The sequence below is a fragment of the Lates calcarifer genome, linkage group LG2, assembly GCF_001640805.2.
Source record: "Lates calcarifer isolate ASB-BC8 linkage group LG2, TLL_Latcal_v3, whole genome shotgun sequence".
Taxonomy (NCBI): domain Eukaryota; kingdom Metazoa; phylum Chordata; class Actinopteri; family Centropomidae; genus Lates; species Lates calcarifer.
In genome coordinates this window covers 8,966,753-8,991,983 of record NC_066834.1, presented here as the reverse complement: position 1 = coordinate 8,991,983, position 25,231 = coordinate 8,966,753, and the positions used below count along the sequence as shown (strand labels likewise).

The following is a 25,231-nucleotide window of genomic DNA, read 5'->3' as shown; positions in this document are numbered from 1 at the left end:
GGTCCATCTGTACGTAAAACTCTTTGCAGCAGGAATTAAAGTCACTCCCTGAGATCATAAATAACAGCAATATGTCTACGTAAGCATGTGGTTGTGTAGGAAAAAAGAACACCATGTGTAGTTTTTCCGTGTGCTGTTATTGTGTGCGTCCCTGTGCAAACACACGCACATGTGTGTCAGCATGTGTGTGTGATAATTCAGTGGCAGGAGGAATTCAGTCTCCTCCCCCTCCATGGGAGATTAAAGCAATCAGCGCAGCACAGGATGTGGGAAGTGAAGTCATCCACACACTGGGGCCAGGGCTGCCTGCCAGAGGGGCCTCAGCACTCATCTCTACCTCTAACAGGCCGAGCACACAGTTTACTTTCAAAGAAATCAGGAAGAGAGAAATAGCAGTTTCTGGTTGTTGAAAGTTCTTCTGAGCTGATGTCTGTTACTAATGAGCATTTATCAGACATTTGTGACTTAAAGAAATTCATGAATGTTAATGGTCGTAAGTCGGGACAGTAAAAAGAAAATCCTGAAACAAAGAGCAGACGTTTTCCTCTTTGTTTTCAGTTGTTTAAATGGTCGGGATAAGCTCAGTTTTAGTTGTAGTCAAATTCCATTTTCTAAAAGTTAACAATTCAATTTAAGGTCTCATCTCTACCAAATAAACATCAGTGAGAATATTCAAAAGGGCGTGTCAGTAACAGAGACATGGCAAACTACCAGTTTCTCACCAAATCAAAGTATTTTCATGAGACATCTATTAATTTTTTTTTTCTTAAATTTCCAGACATGATGTCACACTTTTAAGACTTTTGGTTGGGTGTGTGAACTACGTAATAGACTTCACACACATTTTGGACAAATACATGGATTAGAGAGCTGACAGTAAAGGCCGTTGGCAGGTGGAGAAATGGATGGATGATTCCACCCACAGCCAGTTGAGAAGGACACACCTTGCTTTTATAATTTTCACAGCTGGAGGGGGATTCCTAGGTCCAGCTAAGGATAATCGTGTTATTTTTATGGTGAGAGTGCAGAGTGGCAAATCACTGAGCTCTGTACGCTGCTTGTGTGCTTGTGTGTGTGTGTTTTGACCTGGAACTGTGCGCTGATGCTGGGTGGTTTCTTCTTCTTGTGGAGATGAAGCAGTGACTTGGTAATGCGGTCATGAAGCGTCAGGTTGCTGAGGTACTTCAGTGACTTGACATTCAGCAAATGCTGCACATGTAAAGCCAGAGTCAGTTGATGATGTTAATAATGTTATACTACATTAGAATATGTGCCTTCTATTAAGATACAGTGAAGAAATTCTGTGATGTACCTTCGGAAGAACTGGCTTAGATTTGTAGTTTTTGTTCCTCCTGTTTAGAAAAAATAAAAACAGTGAAGTTTTTGTGAAGCACCAAGCAACAAAATCTCTCTTTTTGTTCTTTAAACCAAGAAAGGGAAGATGGAAGGATTTCAGGTCAACAAAGCACTGAATTAATTCCAGAAATTCTTCTGGTCATATCCCTGTCAGTGAGGTGGAACTTTATTCATCCCTGTGGGGGAATTCTCTTTTCACTTGCTCCACTTCATAAGTAAGGTCAGAGGTCAAGGACAGCTACAGAACAGCACCCTAGGAGCTGGTAGGTATGTAGTGATTGCTAATGGACACTTCAGTAGAGCAGATGTTTGCTGGCACTGAGTTTGAACTCAGTAGCTTTCTGTTTTATGGATGTCTCCAGGCCACTAGGCCACACTGGTGACCAAAATAACCAATATCAGTGGTATAAAATGATGCAGAAAGAAGTTTTGCATTTAACAACCATAAAGAAAGCACAAAAACATTTAAGAGCATCTCAATACGAGAAAAAAAAACAGTTTAACAGGGAGTTTAAAGCATTATAGTGACTGTGGCTGTTTCTTGTTACTGACATGAGGATGTCGTGAGCTCTCTCGAGGAGTTTGCTGCTGGCCGAGTTGACAAAGATGCCGTCTTCTTCTGTGGTGGAGCTGCTGGATGATAAGTGGCTGTGTCGACCCACACGTCCGTTCCAGCCGAGGCCTGGAGAAACCCTTTGGACAAAACGCAAAGACACATATCAAAAGTGAGTAATTTCAGAAAAAATATATATTATACTTCCCTTAGTCTGGGACAGTGGAAGAAAGAAAAAATAATTACAAGGATTTTTTTTTGTCATTTTCAAAAGCTATTTATCCTCCTACTTTGTAAATTCAACATACAATCCATTATAAACAAGGAATGTATTAACTTCAAGCGATTTATTTCATGTTTGTCTTTTACGATTTTTTTTTTTTACCTGAGTGCTGAAGTTTACACAAAACAAGGGGAAAAAACAAAACACAGTCAACATAGTCCCACGGGGCAATTAGTCCAAACCAGAGTTATCTTTGGAGGGGCATTTATATGAAATATAGCAAACTAAATTACTGATTAATCATATAATTAGTGGATGACCATCAACCATACAGCTATATAGCTGTTTTTTTTCTTTTCTTGTATAAAAAGTTGTTAAAAATAGAATCATATTTGACATTTTGGTCTTTCCCCAAAAATTTGATTCATTCAGCCACTGAGGTATGAATCATGTCTGAGAGCTGCATGCTGACAGACAGTATTGTCTTTACTTTTCTGCACTGTTAACAGACATTATCCCACCGTAATAATACAGTTATTACCAATGATCTGTTGGGACTGTGAGAGTTTGTGTTGACAGTCTGGTTTTATCAGTGTGTGTCTCAGACATAACATCAAATACTTTAGACCAACAGCTCAGCCCTCTGAGGCAAAACTGCGGGGACAGGGTCACTTTGTCCTTTTGGCACTTCTCACATATTGGATGAATATGTTTGATAGATCTGATGTAGCTAAGATTTAGAGAAGCGTAACCTAAAAGAGTTCCCTGTATTTTATTTTAGAAGAGGGGGTATTTGTTCCCATGTCACCAGCAGGGGCAGTATTTTCTATGTTTTTTCTCCCCAAAGGACAGAGTGGAATACGTCTCACACAGAATTAGTCACAGTTTACTGAAGCCTCAAGGGTTTATAAACCTCAAGCCTCAAGGTGAAACCTAACCACCTGCCCCAGAACACAAACAATAACACAGGCGGTCAGGTCATGGTTAAAACCATTAACCATCCTGAACTATTTTAGCCCAGAGGAGAAGAAGAAGAAGAAGGAGCAATTGAGGTACCAAGTAAAAAGCAAGACATGAAGGATCTTCAACATCATTGCTTTGAATGAGAAAACCAGGTGGGACAAAAGTGCATGGAGAGGTTTTTAATCAGAGTCAGTACAAACACAACAGCAGGTGAGAAGGTTGAGCTTTTGGTGCAGTAGCTTTGGTGGACCATGTTGGCTGAAATATCTCAGCAACTATGGATTGTCATGAAATTTTCCAACTGACTTTGGTGATCCTCTGACAGCATTTGATTTATGACCAAACACATGTAAAAATAACTTGTTATGCTAATTAGGAACTGTCAGCATGCTAAAATGCTAAACTAAGATTGCTGACATGTAAACCTTATACCTTATATATGGTATATATACACACCATATCAATATGTTAGCAGCGTCTCTGTCAGCATGAGCATACAGATGTTTAGACATTTAACTCAAAGTACATGGTCAGTGTAGCAAATTTTGATTTTAAAATTACAAATTGTGAATCACTAGACATTTAACTTTGGCTTAAGTTTGCCTTAATTTTCTTTGTCAATCAAGTTTCAAAATACTAGAGGTTTAATTTGAAATTGATGTGGATACAGGTGTAAAAACTAGTCTACTACTACTTCTCTCTATGGCGGCCATGGAAGAGACCCAGAGGATGCTTCTCTACCACAGTCAGTGCACTGCTCTATGATTCACAGTCTGGGGCACATCTCAATAGTCCCAGAGGAGCAGTTCAGATAAATATGATTTGTAGCACCAGCCTGCATTAACTTACAATATTATATAGAGGACCCACAAAGCTCTAGTATGTAAATCAAAGTCACTGGGTTTATATTTGTTTTTGGGTTTATACTCTATCCTTATATAATTTTAGGATCTGTTTTTAAAGGTTTATTGCCTATGACCAAATCAGAGAATATTTTCTGACACCACAAGATGTACTAAAGAATAAGCACCAATCTTCTGTTTGCATCTGGCCCACCATATAAAGCAGAATTTCTCCCCAGTTGATCATCGATCTCAGTTAATGGCGATAGTACAATATGCCTTTTGTAGTGACTGTTTTTCTCTGAGAGTCCCATAAAGCACCGCACTGTCCAGTACTCTGTCCAGCTGACATGCACCCTGCAGGGATTGCATATTTATCACTCCCCGGGCACTTTTCTCCAATGCATAGCTCTGACTTCACATCACAGAGGAAGCAGCTGCACAAGGTTTAGTGCTCTCTTAGTATGTGGAGGGCGAGTGCGTGTGCACAAGTGTGTGTGAGTGAAAGAAAGATACAGAGAAGGAGGGCAGAGGTTGCAAATCACATTAAGAGGGGATTTTAACAGCCCCAGACTGAGCTCCTGTGTAACAAAAGCTGTCTTGTACCAGTTCCTCTGTGCCACCAGTCATGGTCGTGGGCTGCTAATCTCACGGTCCGCAGCTAATTAGAGGAGGTGGTGGACCGGGGTCTCAGTGGGGTGGTAAGGGAGCAACGCTCAGGGTCAGAGCACAGTCATCACTCTTTTCTTTTTTTAAGGTATGCCATGGCTATCTCTATGCTCAGAGGTCAATATCAACACAAGATGATTAAAAAATACATTTTCTAAAATATGACAGCATGTCTGTGACAAAGTCAATGAAGATTATTTCCAGGTTTCTTTAGTACAAATTTTACAGGAGACTCTGGATACACAATTATTTTTGACAGAATACTCTAGCAAATACAACCTTTATGAAACTTATAACAGTAATTGTTTGATTACATGGTAACTTTTGAGCCTGTAGTTTGTGGTGCTGTGTTAGACTGCATTACACTGTCAGGTGTGGCAACACATTTGTCCTTATGTGACACCTGTACAGGAGCTCATGAGTGTCCAGCCCCTGCATATCTGTGGTATTTTACGAATGCAGTCATAATGGTGACCTGGCTTTGAACTGAGTGTCTTACCGTGGTGATTTCTCATTGATGGTATTGCTCCCCTGTAGGTCTGACAGTGGTGTACGTGGACTCTTTCTGGTCACACCTGATCACGAACAGACAGGTTGGCATCGTGTGAAAGAACACAAAACCACACACTCTCTCTCACACACACACAACAGACAAAAACACTCACACACACACAAAAAAATCAAATCCCTCAAACCCTTCCCAAGCAAAAACACACCTCTAAATCAATGTGACACTCCAGTGTTATTGCAGTGAGTGTTATGTGCCCTTTTATTGGAAATATAATCTAGTGCACATGATTTAATATTGAAACAAAGATCTGTGAGGTTAACAGTGAGTTGCTCTTGTTAGTGTCGAATTATGGAAGATTATACTAGTTATTTTGTTAAGTTTGGACTGTAGGTTTGCTGAAAACCTTGATTAATTATTTAAAATACAATTCGTCCTTTAGTCAATAATCTATCAGTAGCCATTTAGGTCAAAGTAAAGAGAACTGATCAAAGTAAAACTCTGAGCAGAAGGGGTTTCATTCAATACTACGATGTGTTGGCTGTATAGTTGCTATAGCAAAGTGATATAATTCAACATTCCCTCTGAACCTTCAGCTAGTCAATCACAGCGATGAGAAATCATAGAAATCTACAGTGTGTTAGCCTACTCATAAAGCAGTCTGAGAGAGCTTTTTATCAAGCTACGTGACAGTATACCGTTTTCAGTTTCATCACTTTGTACAACATTTTCACTCTCATCTGGAGCTGCAGGGTGGCACACAACAAAAAGACACAAACACGTTTGAGTGTAATGAAATGTCTGAAGAAAGTGTGTGAAGTCGGCTGTATGTCCTGCACCACATATAAAGTTGTCTGTGAGCAAGTTAGTGATAATAATGTTCACGTCTGTGTCCCCAGCCTGCGTGGTATGTCACATACACCCCCTCAGTCTTCTATCACCATCACCAGCCTGCGTGGTATTAGTGACAGGAGAAGGTGATTGGTTTTAGAAGTGTGATGTGGTGGACAAGCAGTTACAACCACCGCCCAAAAGACAGGACTGGACATGAAAGCGTGGCGATGTGCTATTACAGACACAAAGGAAAGTGACACCTATAGGTGTTACTGTGTTGTTTCCCAAGACCGAAGTAAGCTGATAAAGCAACACAACCATGCATTTCTCTGCTTAGCCTTTTACTAGCAGTGTTAGTGACAGAATGGCTGAAGCGTGATAGTGAACAACATGCAAGACAAGACTAAGAAATGCATGCAGGTGCATAAGAGAGGGGAGGGGGAGCCAGAGGGAGTGGAGACCAACAAGCATCTAGTCTAATGATAGAAAATAAGAGCTGTAAATCAAATCACAAAGCAGAAAGTAAAAACTTTGTGAAACTATTTCTCTTTAAGTTTGGACATTCTTATGATTTTTATCTATTTTGGCTTGACTTTGGCGTCAGTAAAGTCGATGATGTTGGTCAGCCTTGTCCCTACAGTTTCCCAAATCACGATCTAAACAAGAAAGTAGGAGGAGTTATTGTTGTATAGGCAGCCTTACTGTACTTCTCCTCTTTGCACCTCTGCAGGATCTCTAAGCTTCTCTGATGCACAGGGTGCTGCAGAAAGCTAAAACTATCCACTTTTTTCAAAACTGCACAGGGAGCAGCGTCATCATGCCCTTGGAGAAGCAAAACAAAAGGAAAAAAAAACAGAGAAGAGAGGAAAACATATACACGAGGAAAGAGAAGGGGGGAAACAGAGAGAGAGAGAGAAATGACAGATTAGATAGCGAAGGAGAAGAGATCAAGAGATGCAGTCGTCTACTGGAGAGATACCTGTGCAAGACTTCTGGAGAGAAGATGATTGACATTCAAAACTGCAGCTGCTGGCGGCAGCAGGATGCTTGGCATTGTACGTCTGTGTGTAGGTGTTTGTCCCCCAAAGGCACTTCCATACAATGTCTTCTAGAGCTTTTTTTGTAACCTGATTCTACTCTTCCTCTTAGACAGGATGAAGGTATTTAAAGCTAATTTACAACTTATTGTATACTTATCCCATAATAATTTATATAATATTTTATTTATATATATATATATATAATATTTATATAACTCAGCCATCAATAAACACTTGGCATATTAAAAAACTTTAAAAATCATTTTTCAGCAGTATTTTCGAAGACATGTAACAAGTTCCCTTGGGTGACACTGTTAACTTTTTTGTTCAGTTGGAATTCTAAAAGATATAAAAGGATAAGAAAAAAAAAATCTATTTTCACATAACAACATCTACATGTAAAACTTAATATGTAGGAAAGATAAGGGGGATGCAGAGCACAAGTCTGATTCATACGACGGCAGTGCTGAAAGAATATCTGGTGGTAAATATCTACTGCATATCACAAAGAGCAAGAATAAAATCTACAGGAAAAGAGGGCATTCATATAAAGCCAAAGCTGAGAGAGACAAAGAGCAACAGCTACTGTAAATACATGGCAGCACTACTAGCACTAAGCACACATACTACAGAACAGTGACTACTGAAACACAAAATATGGCGCAGATAAAGCAAACTATAATGAACAAAGAGGACAAAACTGTAACTGCATGGCATGTGAGCATACAGTACTGTGCATGGCAGGAAAACTGTTTTTTCTTCATGCATATGAGCCATGTTCACCCAATCACTTTTGTCTGCTGACGAACAATAAACTGCAACCATTAAAAACACAGCAAGAGGAGATTAATAATCAAATAACCTTTATTCCCTTCTGTAGATTTAGTAGTTTGCAAGTTCACTACTATTCTCATTGTACTAAAAAGTGCCTGTAATGCTCACATGTCATTCAGTACATTTGATGTCCTTTGCCTCTTTGTGAATTCTTTGGTGCTGTTTTGACACAGCTTGAGATTTACTCAAACTACAGAGTGCACAGGATTTTAGCTTTTTAAATATTTATTCTAATCTATCACTAAAAATCGTGCAGATGCAAAACACTGTAAATTAATAATATCAGCACAAATTAAACACCTGTATTTCCGTGATAAAATTAAAAAAACATCATAGATATTTGTAGATGACAGATATATTGTGTAAGATTTCTTTGACTTTGCTTGGATTAGATTTCCCTGTGTATCTCCACCATCTGTCTCTTTACAGAACATACTCTGCCTCACTGCTAACGTAATGTGTATGTTAGGCCATTAGTGTGAGAGCTCACCAGTCCTCTTCTGCTTGTGTCTCTTCCCAGCCTCTCTGAAAGCCACCAGGGCTCTGAAGTAGGCTCGCAGTACCGCCCAGCGGAAAGTGGCTGATGGGTCGATGCCGATCAGCCCGCAGATGAAGGCGTTCTTGCTGCTCTTTAGTAGAGCTACGATGTCCGGGCGCATGTGGTCTGTATTCTTCTCCCTGAAATCCTGTGTGAGATATACAGTACAGAACATCAAACCATTTTAAACGTTTAGTCTTGGAACTAAGGATATCTTATCGTTGGTTATCCACATACCAAGTGGGATATGTATGTGTCTGAGTACTCCAACAGAGCTGAAAAAAAGTTCAGGTATTCCTAAAAAATATAGCTTTCCTCATGAAAACAAGCAGACTGGAAAGTAATCTGGCTTTAACTAAGAGCCATGACAGTCTGTTATGCACATCAGTAATACTAGTACAGTATGAACAATGTAGAATGAGTCTAGCAGCCTTATTCTGTGGGACTTATCATTTAATGATTGATAAAATCAGCTCAGATTTGCAGTTCCTGAATTTCCTATCTAATTTCCTGAAAACTTTCCTCATAGTTCCCTAAAAATTAGCTATGAATTAAGAGGATATTTCCAAGGAAGGCGTGCGCAATGTGATTACTAATTTTGAAGGAAATGGAGAGAGTGGCAAGAGACAAGTTTGCAGCTATGTTCTATGGGTTACAATCTATGTAATGCTGTTTTTAAAATGCACTGAACAAACTGGAAAACACATGTTAATCAAAGTCAACAGAGAGAGGAGTTGGTAGAGGATTTAATATAATAATATTGATATAATCCAGAACTTTTTACACTATTGTGATGATGATGTTGTGAGAAAAACAAATTTACTCCCAGGGGAAAAGCTTAAAGAGTAGAAAAAACAAAGCTGAGAGAAGGTGCACATCCTCTTTCCTATTTGTCAAATCAATGAGTCTGTTTGGAAGTGAAGATTACACTGACCTTGACACCGTACTTGACCTTGCCAGCGTAGTGGCGGATAATGAAGGCGGGCTCCATGACAGCAGGGAACTCGATGTAGCTGTTCCCCTCATGCTGCCGCTTGAACTTATCCAACAATGTCTGGTTGGTGGCCTGAGGGAAACTGAAATAAAAAAGGACAGAAAACTTTGATTTAAAGAACAATGGAATTTTACATCTGTTTTTAAAATGAAAACACATTAAGCAAGAACCTCTGCCAAGAAATCACTATGTTGATGCACTTGTTTAAAGTTGCCAACTACGTCATGAATACTGCAGCATAAATCACACTGAACATGTTCAACAGATTCCTGATCTGTTCACACAGAACATAATGAATCAAAGACATTTTCCACCAGTGTCTAATCCAGTCACGACAACAGTCACTACAACAATACTGATATTGGACAACTGGAAATGTGGAAAGTTAACATAATCTGATCTGTAACTAGTTTTGACATTTTATCCTCTGACTCCACAGGTCAAGGATTATCATTTTAAGCTTATCTCAGCTCAGGTTTCCCTTCTGTCCTTTAATAGAAATTCTGCAGAAAATCGACAGCTTACAGGAAGAGAAGAGGGGAAAGAATGGGACACCAGGGGCTTTGGAACGGGGTGAAATCTGAGCTATGAAAACAACACAGCCAAAGACTCAGTGCTTTCCAGCTTTTTCAAGTGGGAGGAATTTGATTCAGTGTCCAAATGGAGGAGAGGGGGAAATAAAGAGGGAAATATTGTTGGTAAAAATAGTCACAGTACAGTCATGAATCTGAGAGGATTAAATTCCAAGACAGCTCCATCTTACACTATGGCAATTTTATTACATCTCTGGGACTATATGAGCAGAAATACAAAGATATTTAATTTAAACAATTCAAATCTAGTTATTGTTTAAAATGTGACAAAGTTCCCATGATGTGCAGTCAATTTTTTTACATTTTCCCATGGAGCTTGGCAGATATTGCAGCACTACCATGTGCCTCCTCTAACACACATTAGCATTTCCCTTCCTGGCGATAGTGTTAAGACCATAAAGGTGAATTTTTAGAGTCTGCACATTAGCCCACCCTTTCAGTCACTTCCTGTAGGTAGCATGTGAACATCACTGCCTATAAACTCCAATAATCACAATGTTGTAGACATTTTCATAGATATTTCCCACTAGGGGGCCTGACTAACAGACACACACCTGACTTACTGTCACCTTATGAAGTTAAGACAATTAACAGCTATGTAATGCATTTATTTGGAGTGGTTGTTTGAAGTGGTTCAGGCCACCTGATGAATGACAGTCCAATATCTCTATCCTAGTCTTTAGGTGCTAGTTAATCATCTTTCTCTGCCAGCTTGTCACCAGCTAGGTTTGTTTGCCATTAAAGGGGGGGGGGGGGCAGTTATATCAGGATGCTTTCCAGTGTTGCTTTAACCTGCCAGAAGCACTTGATAGTTTACCACACTGGGAAATTAAACGCATTTCCAGAGAAATGAACTAGTCAAACAGGCCAAAAGACTCACTTGCACTCTTCATCCAGTAGGTGGAACAGCGCTGTGGGCTTCTTGCTGATCAGGTTTATGCAGCCTGTGTTGTCAATGTAGTCGATGTTTCGCCAGCTGATGCCCTCTGCTCTATATTCCTCCTGCAGGGAAACATAATGCAAACACAGACATCAGGGTTGGTACTACTTTCACCAATACTTGGTTTCCTACCATTGTACCTGCATTGTACTTGTACGCTTTTAAGCAGATGTAAAACAGAGAAAGATGATTTCAAGTCTGGTAAAATTCAGATTCAGAAGGTGCACAATGCACGTGGCACCAAACAAAATATTTCTATGCACTGATTAAATTATTAGTTATCAACATGGCATCAAGAGCAGACAATCAAACCAGTTGTCTTGATATGTGGGTCAGGCTGTTTTAAATGTTAGAATCAAAGCAACTATGTTGTTTATATGCATGCTTTCATGTTGGCAGATCTTGCCTGGCCTCTCTGTGGTTTAATAATGAGAGAAGCATTCAGAGCATTCATCATTGTTCCTCCCCATGTATATTATTTTCCTGTGTTCCTGGGAAAGAGACATAACCAATAAAGACCTTAATCCAGGGGAGGTTTAATAAAAATCACTGGAGTCTTCTTTTCTTGTCTCTTCTCTTGTTACCCTAAAGTCAGAAGTTAATTATTGCTGCTTGTGCCACTTTGTGTGCTGAGGATAATAAACTTCACAGGGAAGACAGGGAAGAACTGGACTATAACTGGACTATAAATGGAAGAATCTCAGTCTGTCTGTCTGTCCTTTGATTTTCTTGCCAACCACTCATCCAATCAGGTCCAAAACTTGACGTTCTTTGGATGAGGGGCTATCGAAAAAGAAGAAAAAATTAACGCAGATGATCACCATAAATTATGATCTCACATTAACTGTAATGCCATCAGTGACATCACAAAATGAACCCATTACCCTTTACGGGCACTGACTGCACTAGTGTTTTAGAGGGGAAGATGATCCTCCTCTTCAGTAAGAAGTAAGTAAAGTTTTTCATGCTGCAATCAGTTGGAGCAAAATCCTCCTGAGGCGGGCCAGTTCTTGCAGAAAGATGTTTGACACTTCATTAACATTACAAGTGTGTGAGAGAATTAGTCTGTAACATATTCCTCTTCTTTTCAGTGATTTGTTGTTTGTGCTGAGATTCCTCCGTGCAAACAATCCAACTGATTGCATTCAACTCTTATCAACACAAGATTTATTTGACTGTTTTTAACTAAACATTTTCTTCTAAATCAGCTGTTACCCACCCCACTGAAAAGCACAGCTGGTTCATCCTCTTGAACTTATTACAACATCAGAGGGAAGAGCTGTTTTTTTTTTTTTGGACTTATATAAGACAATGACAGTGCTTAGTCTGTCAAAAAAATAACCAGTTGTCCTTAACATCTATAGAGACATCAAAACCTGCACAAAGTGCCAATTACATGGGATAATTTTAAATGCTAACTTGTAGTGCAACAGTAGCATAAGAAGAGAAGAGCCATAATAAGCAAACTGACTCAGTAAACTTTCCTCAGTATAATAATAAATTAAAAGCTGTACAAAACATCTGTCTTTTCATCCTTAACAGTATCAACATCTCAGAACGTGATGGTTGTCTTCAGCTGAGTAACTTACTAAACACAGGTTTTCACTCTTGAGTCTTGTAATAAGACTTGAGACACACACGTGGTGGAAACGAACAAAAAACGAACACCTGTGTAGTATAATCCGATACACAACCCCGGAATAAACATTTGTAAAGCTTACAATATTCAATTGGTGTGTCAGATGGGTGCTGACTCAACTCTTTGGTAATCACTGAGCTGTGGTTTGTGGGGGTGTCATCCTGGATTGCATTATCTTGCACAGGATACTGTCTCCACCCCCTTAAAATGCCTTTAAAATCATCTTCCTATAACTGCAGTGATTCACTCGTATTTTGACTCAACGGACAAGAAAAGAAACCACGAGGAGTCTGCAAACTGTGCAGCATCAGCTTTCTCGGTTTTATAGTTTCTGTTAATAGTGTTTCATTGATTTAGCCCAATAATTACATCATAAATAACTGGCCATTCCTACTACTACTGCTTTACACGCTTCTGTCTGTTATCGCATCAAAGTGACTGACTGGTTGACGAGATGAATAGAAATATACTGTATGTAACTGTAGACGAGGGTGTGAAGTTGGCTGCAGCGGAAATATGAAGCATGCAAGGTCTTGGTCAGCCTATCCCGACTGAATCATTTTCAGAGGCTGCCAATGTGTTGTACATCGATTTTTCCACACACAGCTAATGCTATACAGCACCCAGGCCATTAAGAATTCCTAAGCTCTTCAGTTTCCTCTGCCCAAGTCTTTGGTACAGTTTCAAATTAACTCTTATAACATCAAAAGAAACCTGGTCTGTAAACAAAGTTTACAAGATTTTAAGAAAAGAAAACATGGATTTTATTCTCTCATTGGCCCGATAAAATCCAGGGTGTCTGATAAAGAATTTGGCTTTAAAGCCGTAGTGACAGTTTGATCCATGGAAACATTAGATCAATTAAATCAATAAGAGAACACATTTACTGATAGTTTCACAGCCCTGCTCACATGTAGAGTGCTGCAGAGGTCAATATATTGTAAACCAGTGTGTCAGGGCTGGCTTAGTATGTGTGGCTACATCTCTGCAAAGCTGAAAACACCAATGACAAAAAGTATGGAACATAGTGACTGGTAATAATCATGCACCTGTACACCAGCAAGTGTCAGGCCTGAGGCAGAGTCAAAGTCAAATCTAAAGTGTCAAGTATAGCTGAACGTCACAAGTGTGACTTTTGCCTTTGGCAGCTCACAGTAACAGCAGTTTGACAACTGCTTCACTGAATGTGTACATTGCATGCAAGCAGTTGTTTACCCATCAGGAAGTGGATGGACATCAGCTCTGTCATTATCTAGTTGAGTGGCTGTTTACTGCAGAGTTTCAACCAAAACCATCCATCAGCACAAAGTGCACACACACACATACATGCATACTTCTGGATAGACTGTATGTTTCGTTCATTTACCAGGTGAAAGACGTAAACACAACCTCTGCAGGGAATAAATCGGAGCAAATTTAAACTCCTAATTACTCTTAATTTGCTTAATTCAGTGCAGATAAATAAATGAAGAACAGAATATATATAGAATATATAAAGAATATATTATATATACATATATATACACACACACATTTTATATATTTATATACACACACACACACACACACATACATACACACATGTAGCTGGGAGAATGGTCATGAATCAAAAACGCACATATGCAACACAAACAAAAAAAGAAGATGCAACACAGAGGCTGTGTTTAAAGAGAACACCATGCAAACTGTTTTGTTTGGGGCTAGATACATTATGACCCAGGTTAGTGCAACAACCAGTAGCACAGGAAATACTGAGGGATTCTAGTAAGTATCAACAAATACTGGAAGCTGGGAGTCTCAGACTCACTGAGAAAACAAGAAAAGAAGTAGGATTTTACACAACTGTGATCCTAAACATCCCTTTAAATCAACCATGAATGACTTTAAGATACTTAAGTTCAACTTTTTTTTAATGGTTTGGCCCCCAGACCTTATTATTGAAATGTTCAGTCTGATCTCAGACATATTTTTCAAGTGTCACTGCTTCCAAGTCAGAAGCAGTCTACAAGGAAGGGTGAAAGAAGGACTGACTGACTGACTGCCTGGCTGCCTAAACGTTTGCTCACTGTAAATTTATAGATTTTTATCAAAGTAGAAAAATAAATCTGTGGATAAACTTTGCGTAGACCTCACGTTCACGACTGTTCCCTGCAGAAGTCGCATTAAAATTTACATGCTTGACAACTTGCTGAAGTTTTGAAACTATAATTCGTAGACCACTGCTTGAATAAATCATTATATCACATGAAGAACAAACAATTTTAACATGATAAATCTGACAAGTCTTTAATCTGCACCTCAATAATTCAGAATTTAATTTAGCTTAACCTTCAAAACAAAGACGTCTTTGAAGTCTCTTTTCATGACAAACATTCACGGTGTAAGTCTTGACATATTTATCACATGTAAGTAAGACCGGGTTTGTGCAAAACAGGAGCGATGACTGAGGACACAAACCTTCAGGTCTTGGCGTAAATCATGAACTACATGGAAGCTTTCAAACGGCTCCAGCCCTTAAAACATGTTGGGGCAGGCCCCTGATTGAGTCAATCTCAAGGTAAACACAATGTTTAACTTACAGGCAAAACCTACAGATCACTACTTTAAGAAGCCCTTTGAAGTTAATCAGCTCACTTAAGAGAACATACATCCACAGTCGGGGTGGTCACGGCAAGTAGTGAGTTGAGTCATACGGCTGTCAGGCTTTCAGCAAAACCCTGTTGCATAATGTGCTGAAGAATTTCTTCATTGTTTCGGTGTCATTGTAATGCATGTGCTCTGTGTGGTGTGATAAGGACGAGAGATTTCCTTGGAAATGGTCACACTCGAAGAACTTAAGCTGGTAGATGTACAGTATGTTAAAATAATACTTGCAGTAATACAGTAGCTCAGAGGTTTAGCTTCCAGTCAAAGTCTTAAATAAGAGAGACTGTTCTCAAGAATCGTCATCAGGAATATTAAAGAGGTGTCTTACTTGTTCAAGCTTGAAGATGTGCTGGTTGAAGTAGTGTTGGAGACGTTCATTGGCAAAGTTGATGCAGAATTGTTCAAAGCTGTTGTTCTCGTAGTCTTCGAAACCAAAAATGTCAAGCACTCCGATGGACAAGATCTGATGAAGACAACCACAACAAAATGAAATAAAACCAAAACTTTCATCACAAAATATTGCTTATCCAAGTTGGAAATGTTTGTTTTCTGAATTTAGCTAATCAGTATTTCAAAAATCTGACTCTTTTCGACAGCAATTTTATGTGTAAAAACAAATTGTTTCTCTGGAGAATTTTTAATGGGACTAACAAGATTACTTGCATACAGGATCTATTGATCTCATGTCTACCATGTTTTGTGCCATCCTACCTTGGTGGTATCCTCCAGGTCCTTGTTATTGAGCAGAGCATGATTGATCCTGAAGACAATCCAGTCAAAGAGAGCACTGTACAGGGACTTTGCCATGGAGTCTCGCACTGTACAAGCCTGGACATAGACACATACAGTATCCATTTAGTGTCACTTTCACCAGCAATATTGCAGCAAGAAGTACCAGTAAGACTACTTCCATGCTTAGTGTTGTAGGAGAGGCAAGAAACGAACAAAAGTGACTGAATGGCTCATCTCTAAGGCAGAGTCCACATCCAGAAAGTGTTGTTATACAGAAACCTTTCACTGGATATGCTGTTTTTATTTGTAACCTTGTCTGTCTCATCTCCATTTTACTTTGTCTCCTTGCTACATGTGTTAACTGTATTTATATTTTCCTAGAACACTTTAAAAGCACAGGTTTGAAAAGTCATCCATTACTTTAGGTGCCCCTGATGCTTGACACCCCTGTAGACATTATTCCTGACTCGCCCCCTCAAGCTCCACGTCTCACACATCTGTATTACACATTACAGTTTGGCCTTGAATGTCTAGTGTAGTAACCTTGCACTTTCATAAAGGTCCAGCATAAAACAATGAATGGAGGCTCTTAGATATATAGAAAACAAAACAGATTTTTGTCAAGGCATCTCTCAGACAACACTGGCCTACTTTGAAAACCATCATTCAAAAAAGGAGTTAAGATGTTCAGGCAGCTGTATTTCTACTTTACAACCAAACATTTATGGTCTGACCAGAGCATAAATCACATCCTCACTGTCCTGTCAGTAGCCACTGTACTCAGGACTCCTGATGGAAAATATGAAAATAGTATATCCTAAAATGTAAAAAGCTGGAGAGAAGAAACAGTCCTACAACTCAAACTCATGTCTGACATTGATATTTCTCTGCTGAAACTGATGGCAATATCACAGACGTGCTGGCAGACTGCACAGTGTCACAGCAGGACATCCCTGGGCCATTATTAATGTCATTATCCAGCCTAACACTCATCAGGTTGACTCATGAGATATGCCAATCCGATCTAATGTGGCACAGACAGTCTGAGCTGCCAAGTTCTGATGGATGAGGATGCAGAAAACTGGCATTTCAGTCATGGCCTAATGGAAGTATTAGCTTTAATAGGCAATACATAGACTGTATATATAGCCCAAGAGACTCTGCTTCTATGACGACTGAAATGACATTCAGATAACAAATATTAAATATTTGGAGGACACTGAAGTTGTTCTGTGATGTTACATTAGTTAAAATCATATTCATAAACTTTACGTCGCCTAGGATTTAAAATCTGGGGTATACTGAGAAAGAAAAGTGTGTTTAATCAGTGTTGCATGTTCTTTAATAAACACAGAGATTATTTGACAAGAGCTTCCTTGTCAAATTATTGAGAAAAACTCTCTAATTCCCGCATCCGCTGGAAAGATTTGACCTCTCAGCAGCAAAGTTGATCCATGGTCTTCAGAAACAAAACAAACCATAGAGAGGCTACTCAAAGTTAAAAATTTTGTTTTTGTTTCTAAATAATTAAGCAGGATATTTTTAGATACCTCAGACCAAATATGCCTTCCATGAGTTGGGACAGATAGTATGTTGAGCTCCATACATGCTGCGGTCTAATGACTCATAAGCTTTTCATTATTTAAAGGAAGTTGGACTTAAAACATAGAGAGAAAAACAGCCTCATAACTCTGACCAAATGGAGAAAACTCATTACAGCAACGCTCAGATTTCTGTGAGGTTTTCAAGTGTATGATTTCAGTTAACAGGCAGTGAGATTGTTGTGACTGTGACTGAGTAATATTTACACAGAGACCACCCAGTATGCTACCAAAACAATCACTGTTTGTTCATATAAAATGGCTCCTAAATATCTAATGGGCCGTTATGAGGTTATTGGCGTTTTGATGTGAACACGTAACCATCTTCTGGGAGAGTTTGTGGTGGAATACAGCTGAGACTGTTTCCGTGGGTGAATATTGTATAAAATTTGTACTGGAAAATAAGATAATCAGTGAACTCAACTCTCAGTGTGTGTGTAAGAAAAGATTTCATAAGAAAAGATAATGGGAGTATGAAATATTTAAGCATCACGGCAAGTTTCCAAGTTAACAGAATCTGTGTGCATTACAGTATCTACATGTGTAAAAGCAGTTACACTGTGTATCCATGTTGTTCCTCCATCTCTTTCAGATGGCTCTCATCTACAGATCATGACGTGTGTTTGTTTTCAGAGCAGGGGTTGAAAATGAAAATGGTAGAGGGGCTTGAAATGCCTTCCCTTTCTCTCTAAAAAGACTGAAGGACTGTGCATGTGTGTTTGTAAGTGTGTGTTGGTGTGATTATGTGCACACATGTGTGGCCACAGACTGAGAGAGCTGCAGAGAGGGAGAGAGAGAGGAGGAGGTCCAGTACTAGTGCAAGACTGTCCTATAAACATGGCCGGGTCAGACTGAATAGCCATGACTGCAGCCCGCTTATTGAATTGGCAAAGTGCCTTTAGTTGCACCACTGTGCATGAGACTTTATTTTTTAACATGAGAAAATGCTCATACAGAAAGTGCATGCTCATAACGGTGTTCCTTTAGGTCTGGCTTTATTGTTTTGTCCCAGTTCCATTTAACATACTTACAGTATACAGTATTTATACCAAGAGAAGGTGATACCAGACTTAAACTCAACAAAATTTTTGGTTTTCTAAAAACTTAAATGGTTGTATTTATACAGCACTTTTATCCATAGCACTTCTTAATTTGCCTCTCATTCATTCAAACTTCTATGTAAGGTGCAGGACCTGACCATCGGGAGCAATTTGCCCAAAAGACACTCATGACATGTGGACGGGAGGGAATGGGGTTTGAACCACTACCCTGTGATTAGGTGATTAGTGGATGACCCGGTCCACCTCCTGAGCCACAGCCATTTTCTGACGCGGTCCTGGAGTTGTTTGACCACTGTCCACAACTAGTTTAATTTTTTCCAGCTGTGAGCATCTCTTTCTTTTTCACTTTGCAGTGCACTGTGAGCAACAGTGTACTACAACAGCAGTATACCTCAAAGTTAAGTTGTTTTTTCTGTATATAGCAGAAATCTGCTATACAGATTATGATTCAGTAATTTCTGTACACTGGCTGGTGCATAAAACCTGAAGCAGACAGAAATCTGATGTGTAAAATAAACAAAACGACTCTAAGCTTGGCAGGAAAGTCTGTGTTCACGTGGCACCCTATCACTAAGAAGAGGTTGATGGAGAAAATAGGTTTTCAGGGAGGAATTTCTCTTCTGTTGGTAATGCTGGAAAACATCTGCAGTCTCACCTCAGCAAGTTTGTAGGGAACAATCAGCTTCTCTCCCACAGTGACCGTCTTCCGTGTTGTCAGAGCTTCAAACAGCATCTCTTCTTTGACCTTGTGATGAGAGAGAGAGTAAACAAGTTAAGAGTTTGACTTGTTCAAAACAAACCTGACATTTTCTTTTAAAGCTGCCTTCCATCTTTGACAGTGTTTAAGTAATTGAATCCTGGGTGATGGGCTGAAGGAGTGTTTCAAAAAATCTGCGATGATTTTTCTCATGAGAAACATCTCCTCCTCATCACTAATGCACTTTCTCAAGTCAGAATGGAGAGATGTGACTGTTTAGCACAAACACACATCTATTAATTTGTAATAAGGAAGGCTGTGTTATGTTAAGAGTCTACTCAGTAAATAAGCTGATGATCAGCAAACAATAACTGCAGGGATAATAACCAACTGTCACTTCAGTGGAATCTCTGCTGTGTACAATGTAAACATTAGGGCCCCATGTGTATTTATTAACTACTATAGGTTCCAAAGGAAGTTTAAGTTGACCAAGCTGAAGAAGAGTATGGAAAACAATGTAGGTCCCAACATTCCCAACCACCCTTTACAAATAGTACTTGATTGACTTTATGTAATGGTAGACTACAAGACAAGGCTCAGTCACTCAGTTTGACATGAGCGTCTTCTATGTGTGGTCGATACATAAGTAGTCTGTTTAGTCTGCATTAAAATGACTTGGTGACTAAGAGAGGGACAGACAGGTTCCAGAAAACAAAAGTTTTGTTGGATTTCATGCTACTGTGAACTTGAAAAACTTGCATGACATAATTTAGACTGGACAGCTAAAAATCTAAACAGAGCAAAATCATTTGAATCTGCCAGTTACAAAAGACGCCTGTATTTAAAACATGGTACTATGTTTTATTTTATCTTAACATGTGTCATATTATGTAAATGTGACATTGTGAAAAGTCTATTTTTCGTTGTTTTATTTTGTACTGCTGGTGAAAAAAATAAGAAATGCAGTCAGAGCAGTCACGTCATGTTAAAAACTCCCAGTAGCATTGTTTTGCAGTACCTCCAGCAGTTCAGAGACGACAGGCAGCACCTCTGGGTTACAGATGTCTATTGAGTCGTCCCTGTAGGTTTTCCTCTTGTAGCAAATGTTGCCAAGGTGAAGGATGGCTGACAGCAGGGAGAAGATCCTACACAAACAGTTAAGGAAAAGTTTAAGAGACGCCGCAGTGGAAACAAAGTGTGGAAGTATCTGTAGTGCAGTTACTCTTAATCTATGGAATTCTTTGATTTTATTAGCACAAATGTGATTGAAATACTGATTAAAGTGAATGCTTGTGGAACATCAAGTGATGATAACTCGAAATAGTGGCAGACATGGCGGAGTAAGTACAGTTTGTAAGTGTGATAGCAGCTAAATGTAATGACAGAGTGAAAGGTGTTGAGTATAAAAGGGTAATAGCGTAGACAAATTAACCATTTGCCAACAGATGATGTATTTATGGGTATTTGTGCATCTACTGTTGTACTGTGGGTAATGCTCCTTTCTTATCTGCAAAACAAAACTGTCACTGGGACTATTCAGCTTTTATCTTATCACACACTCATTGCGGTTGCATGTGTGTCACTCACTGTTTGCGCGTGGCAGGAAGAAAGCCCACCATCTCCATGGCCAGCTGAAGCCTCTCAAAGTCATGCTTCAGGTCCTCTCCTTCAACGGTGAAGCAGTCCTGTCAAGAAAAAGCAGAGAGCTGGTGTTGTCAGGCTCACAGCAGCTGTTACGACACAGCGGCCTGGGAGCCAAAAGAGCTAATGACAAGTCGCTATGAAGTTTAGAAGGACTTACTAAAGACTGTTGACATACACGGTGTCCAAATGTTTTTAATGTTTACAGAGTGTCTAGCAAAGATACTTAAAATAGTTTCTCAGTTTACTTTGCAGCTGAAACAAAAAACAGCAGTGGCCTGAAGGAGGCAAATTGAATGACTCATGCTAAAATAAGCTATCATTAAGAAGCTTGGGGGTCAAACAAAACAGCAACACTCCAGTCTGATGGTGCAGAGCGTCTGGTGAGCAGCAGCGTGTGCAGGTTCTGCTCATGTAGTGGAAAATCTAGTCTGGCTTCCTCCTTTAAACCAATCCACAGAAATTTGGCAAGCTGGCAAAAAAGCTGAGAAGAGCAGCAATTTATGGGTTTGCCTCTGTTTGAGAGATGGATGGCAACTTAAACAGAAAGGAGAGTTTGTTTTGACATAATAACAGCAATGCGTGCAGGCGCTAATTTTTATGCAGCACATGTAATACAGTGCATGTGAACAGACATTCAGCCTAACAAAGACTTAAACACACACTAAATAGCCTGTGGACAGCTTGTTCTTAAGTTTAATAGCTTGAATGTAGCCAAAAAAACAAAACAAAACAAAAAAAACTTCCTAAGCATCATAATCTAAAAATAGCCTATTACAAGTAAAAGTCCTGAATTCAGACTTCCACTCAGGTAGATATATGGATTTATTAGCAGCAAAACAAAATTAAGTATCAAAAAATATAATGTATATTGTCGTGTAAGCAACATTAATGTTGTAGCTAGATGAGGCAGAGCTAATTAAAAAAAAATCTAGATCTGGATTAGTTATTTATGATGAGAGGAAGATCTTTTTCCCAGACTAGGACCACATTCTTTGATGTAACTACATAACTGCATGGTCTTTTACTACATACACCCACCGTAATGTGAGCTCTGCTCTTTGCTACGTGGGCTCATTCCACTAAGGCTGCCATAATTATCACATACCGAGTCCTCAGAAAGACAAACATGAGACTCACACTCACACCAACGTGCCTCCTTCTTGCCTCCCTCACTCTCTGCTTTCATGCCAGAAACTCACTGTGACCTGTTAGTGACTCTAGTGTTACATTTCTATAGCAGGAACATTGACAGTTATTTTAAAGTTTTTTTTGGAAATTAAACAAAACAACATTAAAAATCATTATAATCATAATCAAACTGAAGTCACTCTGAAGTCACTATATATCTATAGTATTTTTCTATTTACTAATGTTAGATTGTACATAAAATACAGAATGCATCTCACAGTATTTATCAGTATTAAAAAAACTGTTAGCTTACTGAGATAGAGAAAGTGGAAACTTAACAATTTGATCAACCGAACCTTAAGAATCAAAGTGAACTGTTACATGCGTGTATTAGCAAACAGAAACCTTAAGGCCCACCACAAAAACAAAACAAAACAAAACAATCCCAACAAAAATCACATAAGACTTTTTTGATCACTGACATCATCCAGTCCCAGTATTTCTACTGCATAGTGACAAGTGTGATTTGAATCAGTTCCAGTGACTAAAGAGGTAAAGGTGTGTCTTTGGCAACCAAGCAGAGGTGTGAACATGTAAATATCCTGTAGCTCAGTCACTGGTTAACAATGGAGCATGTCTGTGTCTGAAACTCAGCCCACTGCTCAAACACTTACACAGATCTTGTGGCTGCAAATCATTGTGGCCTATTACTGCAGCAGTTAGCAGAGTGTCTTCGTCCTCTGTGGCACTCTCCCCGAAGGTCTGAGCTTCTCCCCTGACTTGCCTGTTCATAATAGTAACCTGCTTTCTCTTCTCTTTCTCTTAGCACCTGACATGTATCCTTTCTTTTATGTTATTTCATTGTACAATAAGGTAAGTATGACTATCTCTAGTATAACATTTAATGGAGATCGACCTAAGAGAGTTATGTCTTGTTTGTTCAGGATAAAGGTTGTTTTTATTGACCTTATTAACTGGGGTGATTTGATTGCCCCCAGGTGTCTATCTTAACTTGTCAATCACCTCTGATAAGAGATGTTAGTCAGTAAATATGATGTAAATGACCAGAGGGACTGCTGACAAAATCCCATATTTAAAGGTCAACTTTCAGTTATCATTATGGAGTATAGGAGTGAACAAAAATGTCTCAACATGAAGTCATGCCATCTACTGTGGATGGAAGGTACCTCACCACAGCTTTTTCCTTAATATAGAAGACCCCCAGAGAGCTGCATGTGTACGAGTAAGCTGGTAGAGAGAGACATCTGCTAGGTCTCCCCTTTGACCTTTTAGAGGAAAGGCAAGGGGGTCAAATGATCGGGGATCACCAACAGCCTCAGATCATGTTGGTTCACACATGTCAGTAGGCTTATTCCGAATCCAAAGTAGTTATTTGAAGTTATGACGTTATCATGATTACAAGTTTCCGCATTCACATCAACATCCAAGTCTTAATTAGAACTGGGAAACTTCAGAAAGCTCTGATATGTCCCACTTGGCACTTAATAGCACAGAAGTGCCTGAGAAAGGAAAATATGAATGCCTCACATCAGCCAAAGAATGCTGTTCAACGTAATTACACTGAAATTTGAAATTTTTATTTAGATTTTTATATCCTTGATAAAAAAGACTTAATACTACAAACAGAAATTAATGTGGGTAATTTTGAATTCAGAGACCTCTTCTTCAGTGCTAGAAAACACTGCAATGTCAATGATCAAAAAAAACCTCACACAGGTTTCAGCATCACACGAGGCTACAGTGGCCAGGATATGACTAGACATACCAACATAACTCAGAGAAGCAGCGCAACAGGGAAAAGCAAAAACAAACAAAGCTAAAATAAACACTACCCAAAACCAAACCGGGAAATATCCAAAGAGCGACAAAATAAGCAAAGGAGGGGCGGGGAAGGAGTGTGCAACTGTGCAGGGAGAGTGTGGCTTGAGCTGCAAGTGCTCAGGTGACTGAAAATCTACTCGCTGCAGTTTCTCCAACATGTACAGACACACGGACAGTACATACACGGCTGAGGCACAGATACTGACCGGTTCATTCTCACAGTAACTGTCCCAGTGCGGTTGGTGGGTTGTCTTTGTCATCTGGAAATGTTAAGGTAGAGTTTATGGGGGGGCGAGGTTAGGGTTTAGACAGCAGCATTCCAATGACAACACATATCGTAAGCTTAAACATGTACAACAAGATTTATGTGCAACTAACAGCAATGGAAGGACATGCTGTTAAATTGCAAGCAATGGCTGAATTTTACAGCTCAGTTCATTACATACAGACACAGACAAGTAACAAGTGTTCACAATCAGGCATGAGTCAAACATTCAAAAGCATATAGACACTGTTGACTGTTCACACACACTAAACAATAAGCACATGTCATGATTGAACACTGCAGCAGGATCAGAGGGTGGAATGAAAGCTGATGATCTGCAACACACATGCACAATAAGGATTCAGGGTGAATAATTAGTTTTACGTCACATTACATCTGACCATTTCCAAAAGCACACCATGAGTTTTTATGATTCATTTCTTGTTTCCACCAACTATAGATTTCTCTTCATGTAGATAAATGTAGGAAAATCAACTTGCAGACACATTAAACTTGCAACCTCTGATCTAAATTTGAGTAACTACTTGATTGCATAGTGTTACATTTTGTAAGCAGCCAGGAATTTTTTACAAGACCGCTTCATCTGAGAGTTCAGAATCTGCTGTCATAATAATTTTTCAGATTCACATAATCATTTTTTTCTTGCAACATCCATGTCTGAGTTGTTAGCATCATATGTTTTCGCTGCAAAGCATTTTGCTACGAACGAGACCCGGCGTGTCCTTTAACGCACCAACTTCAAAGGTTTTTCTTTCAGTACCAAATAACACTAATGTAACTCTAGTAAAAAAGTAAATTAAGGACACTATTTTTTCATGGTAACTGATGGATAAAATTACTAAAGTAAGTTTCACGTCTCTACAGAATTTTCATTCAGTAGTTAAAACAGAAATAAAATAGATCTTATGGTTTCTGCAAAAGCAGGAAATCAACATAATAATTTACGGCTTGCTTTGGACAATAATCAGTTAAATGTACATTTGTGGTTATTGGGCTACTTAAAAGATGCAAAACAACAGGTGGGGTTCTCGAAGCAAAAGTAGAATGAATTATGATTAAGGACAAGGG

At 39.1% G+C, this 25,231-nt stretch overlaps 1 protein-coding gene across 8 annotated transcripts in view; it reads right to left on the bottom strand.

Annotated features, from left to right (window-relative positions):
- Positions 1–25,231, bottom strand: part of myo9aa (myosin IXAa) — a 97,466-nt gene that overhangs the window by 18,419 nt on the left and 53,816 nt on the right. For 6 of the 8 annotated variants that reach the window (XM_018683465.2, XM_051075054.1, XM_018683470.2 and 3 more), the window contains 14 exons: positions 24,084–24,137; positions 20,851–20,948; positions 20,282–20,408; positions 19,222–19,311; positions 15,884–16,000; positions 15,501–15,635; positions 10,828–10,949; positions 9,295–9,436; positions 8,313–8,508; positions 6,651–6,770; positions 5,106–5,181; positions 1,909–2,049; positions 1,313–1,352; positions 1,087–1,209 (listed from right to left, as the gene is read on the bottom strand). In XM_018683465.2, coding sequence (XP_018538981.1) covers positions 1,087–1,209; positions 1,313–1,352; positions 1,909–2,049; positions 5,106–5,181; positions 6,651–6,770; positions 8,313–8,508; positions 9,295–9,436; positions 10,828–10,949; positions 15,501–15,635; positions 15,884–16,000; positions 19,222–19,311; positions 20,282–20,408; positions 20,851–20,948; positions 24,084–24,137 — 1,581 coding nt within the window. The remainder of the gene's footprint in view (positions 1–1,086; positions 1,210–1,312; positions 1,353–1,908; positions 2,050–5,105; positions 5,182–6,650; positions 6,771–8,312; positions 8,509–9,294; positions 9,437–10,827; positions 10,950–15,500; positions 15,636–15,883; positions 16,001–19,221; positions 19,312–20,281; positions 20,409–20,850; positions 20,949–24,083; positions 24,138–25,231) is intronic. The other 2 variants (XM_018683469.2, XM_018683467.2) reach the window with 2 other exon arrangements.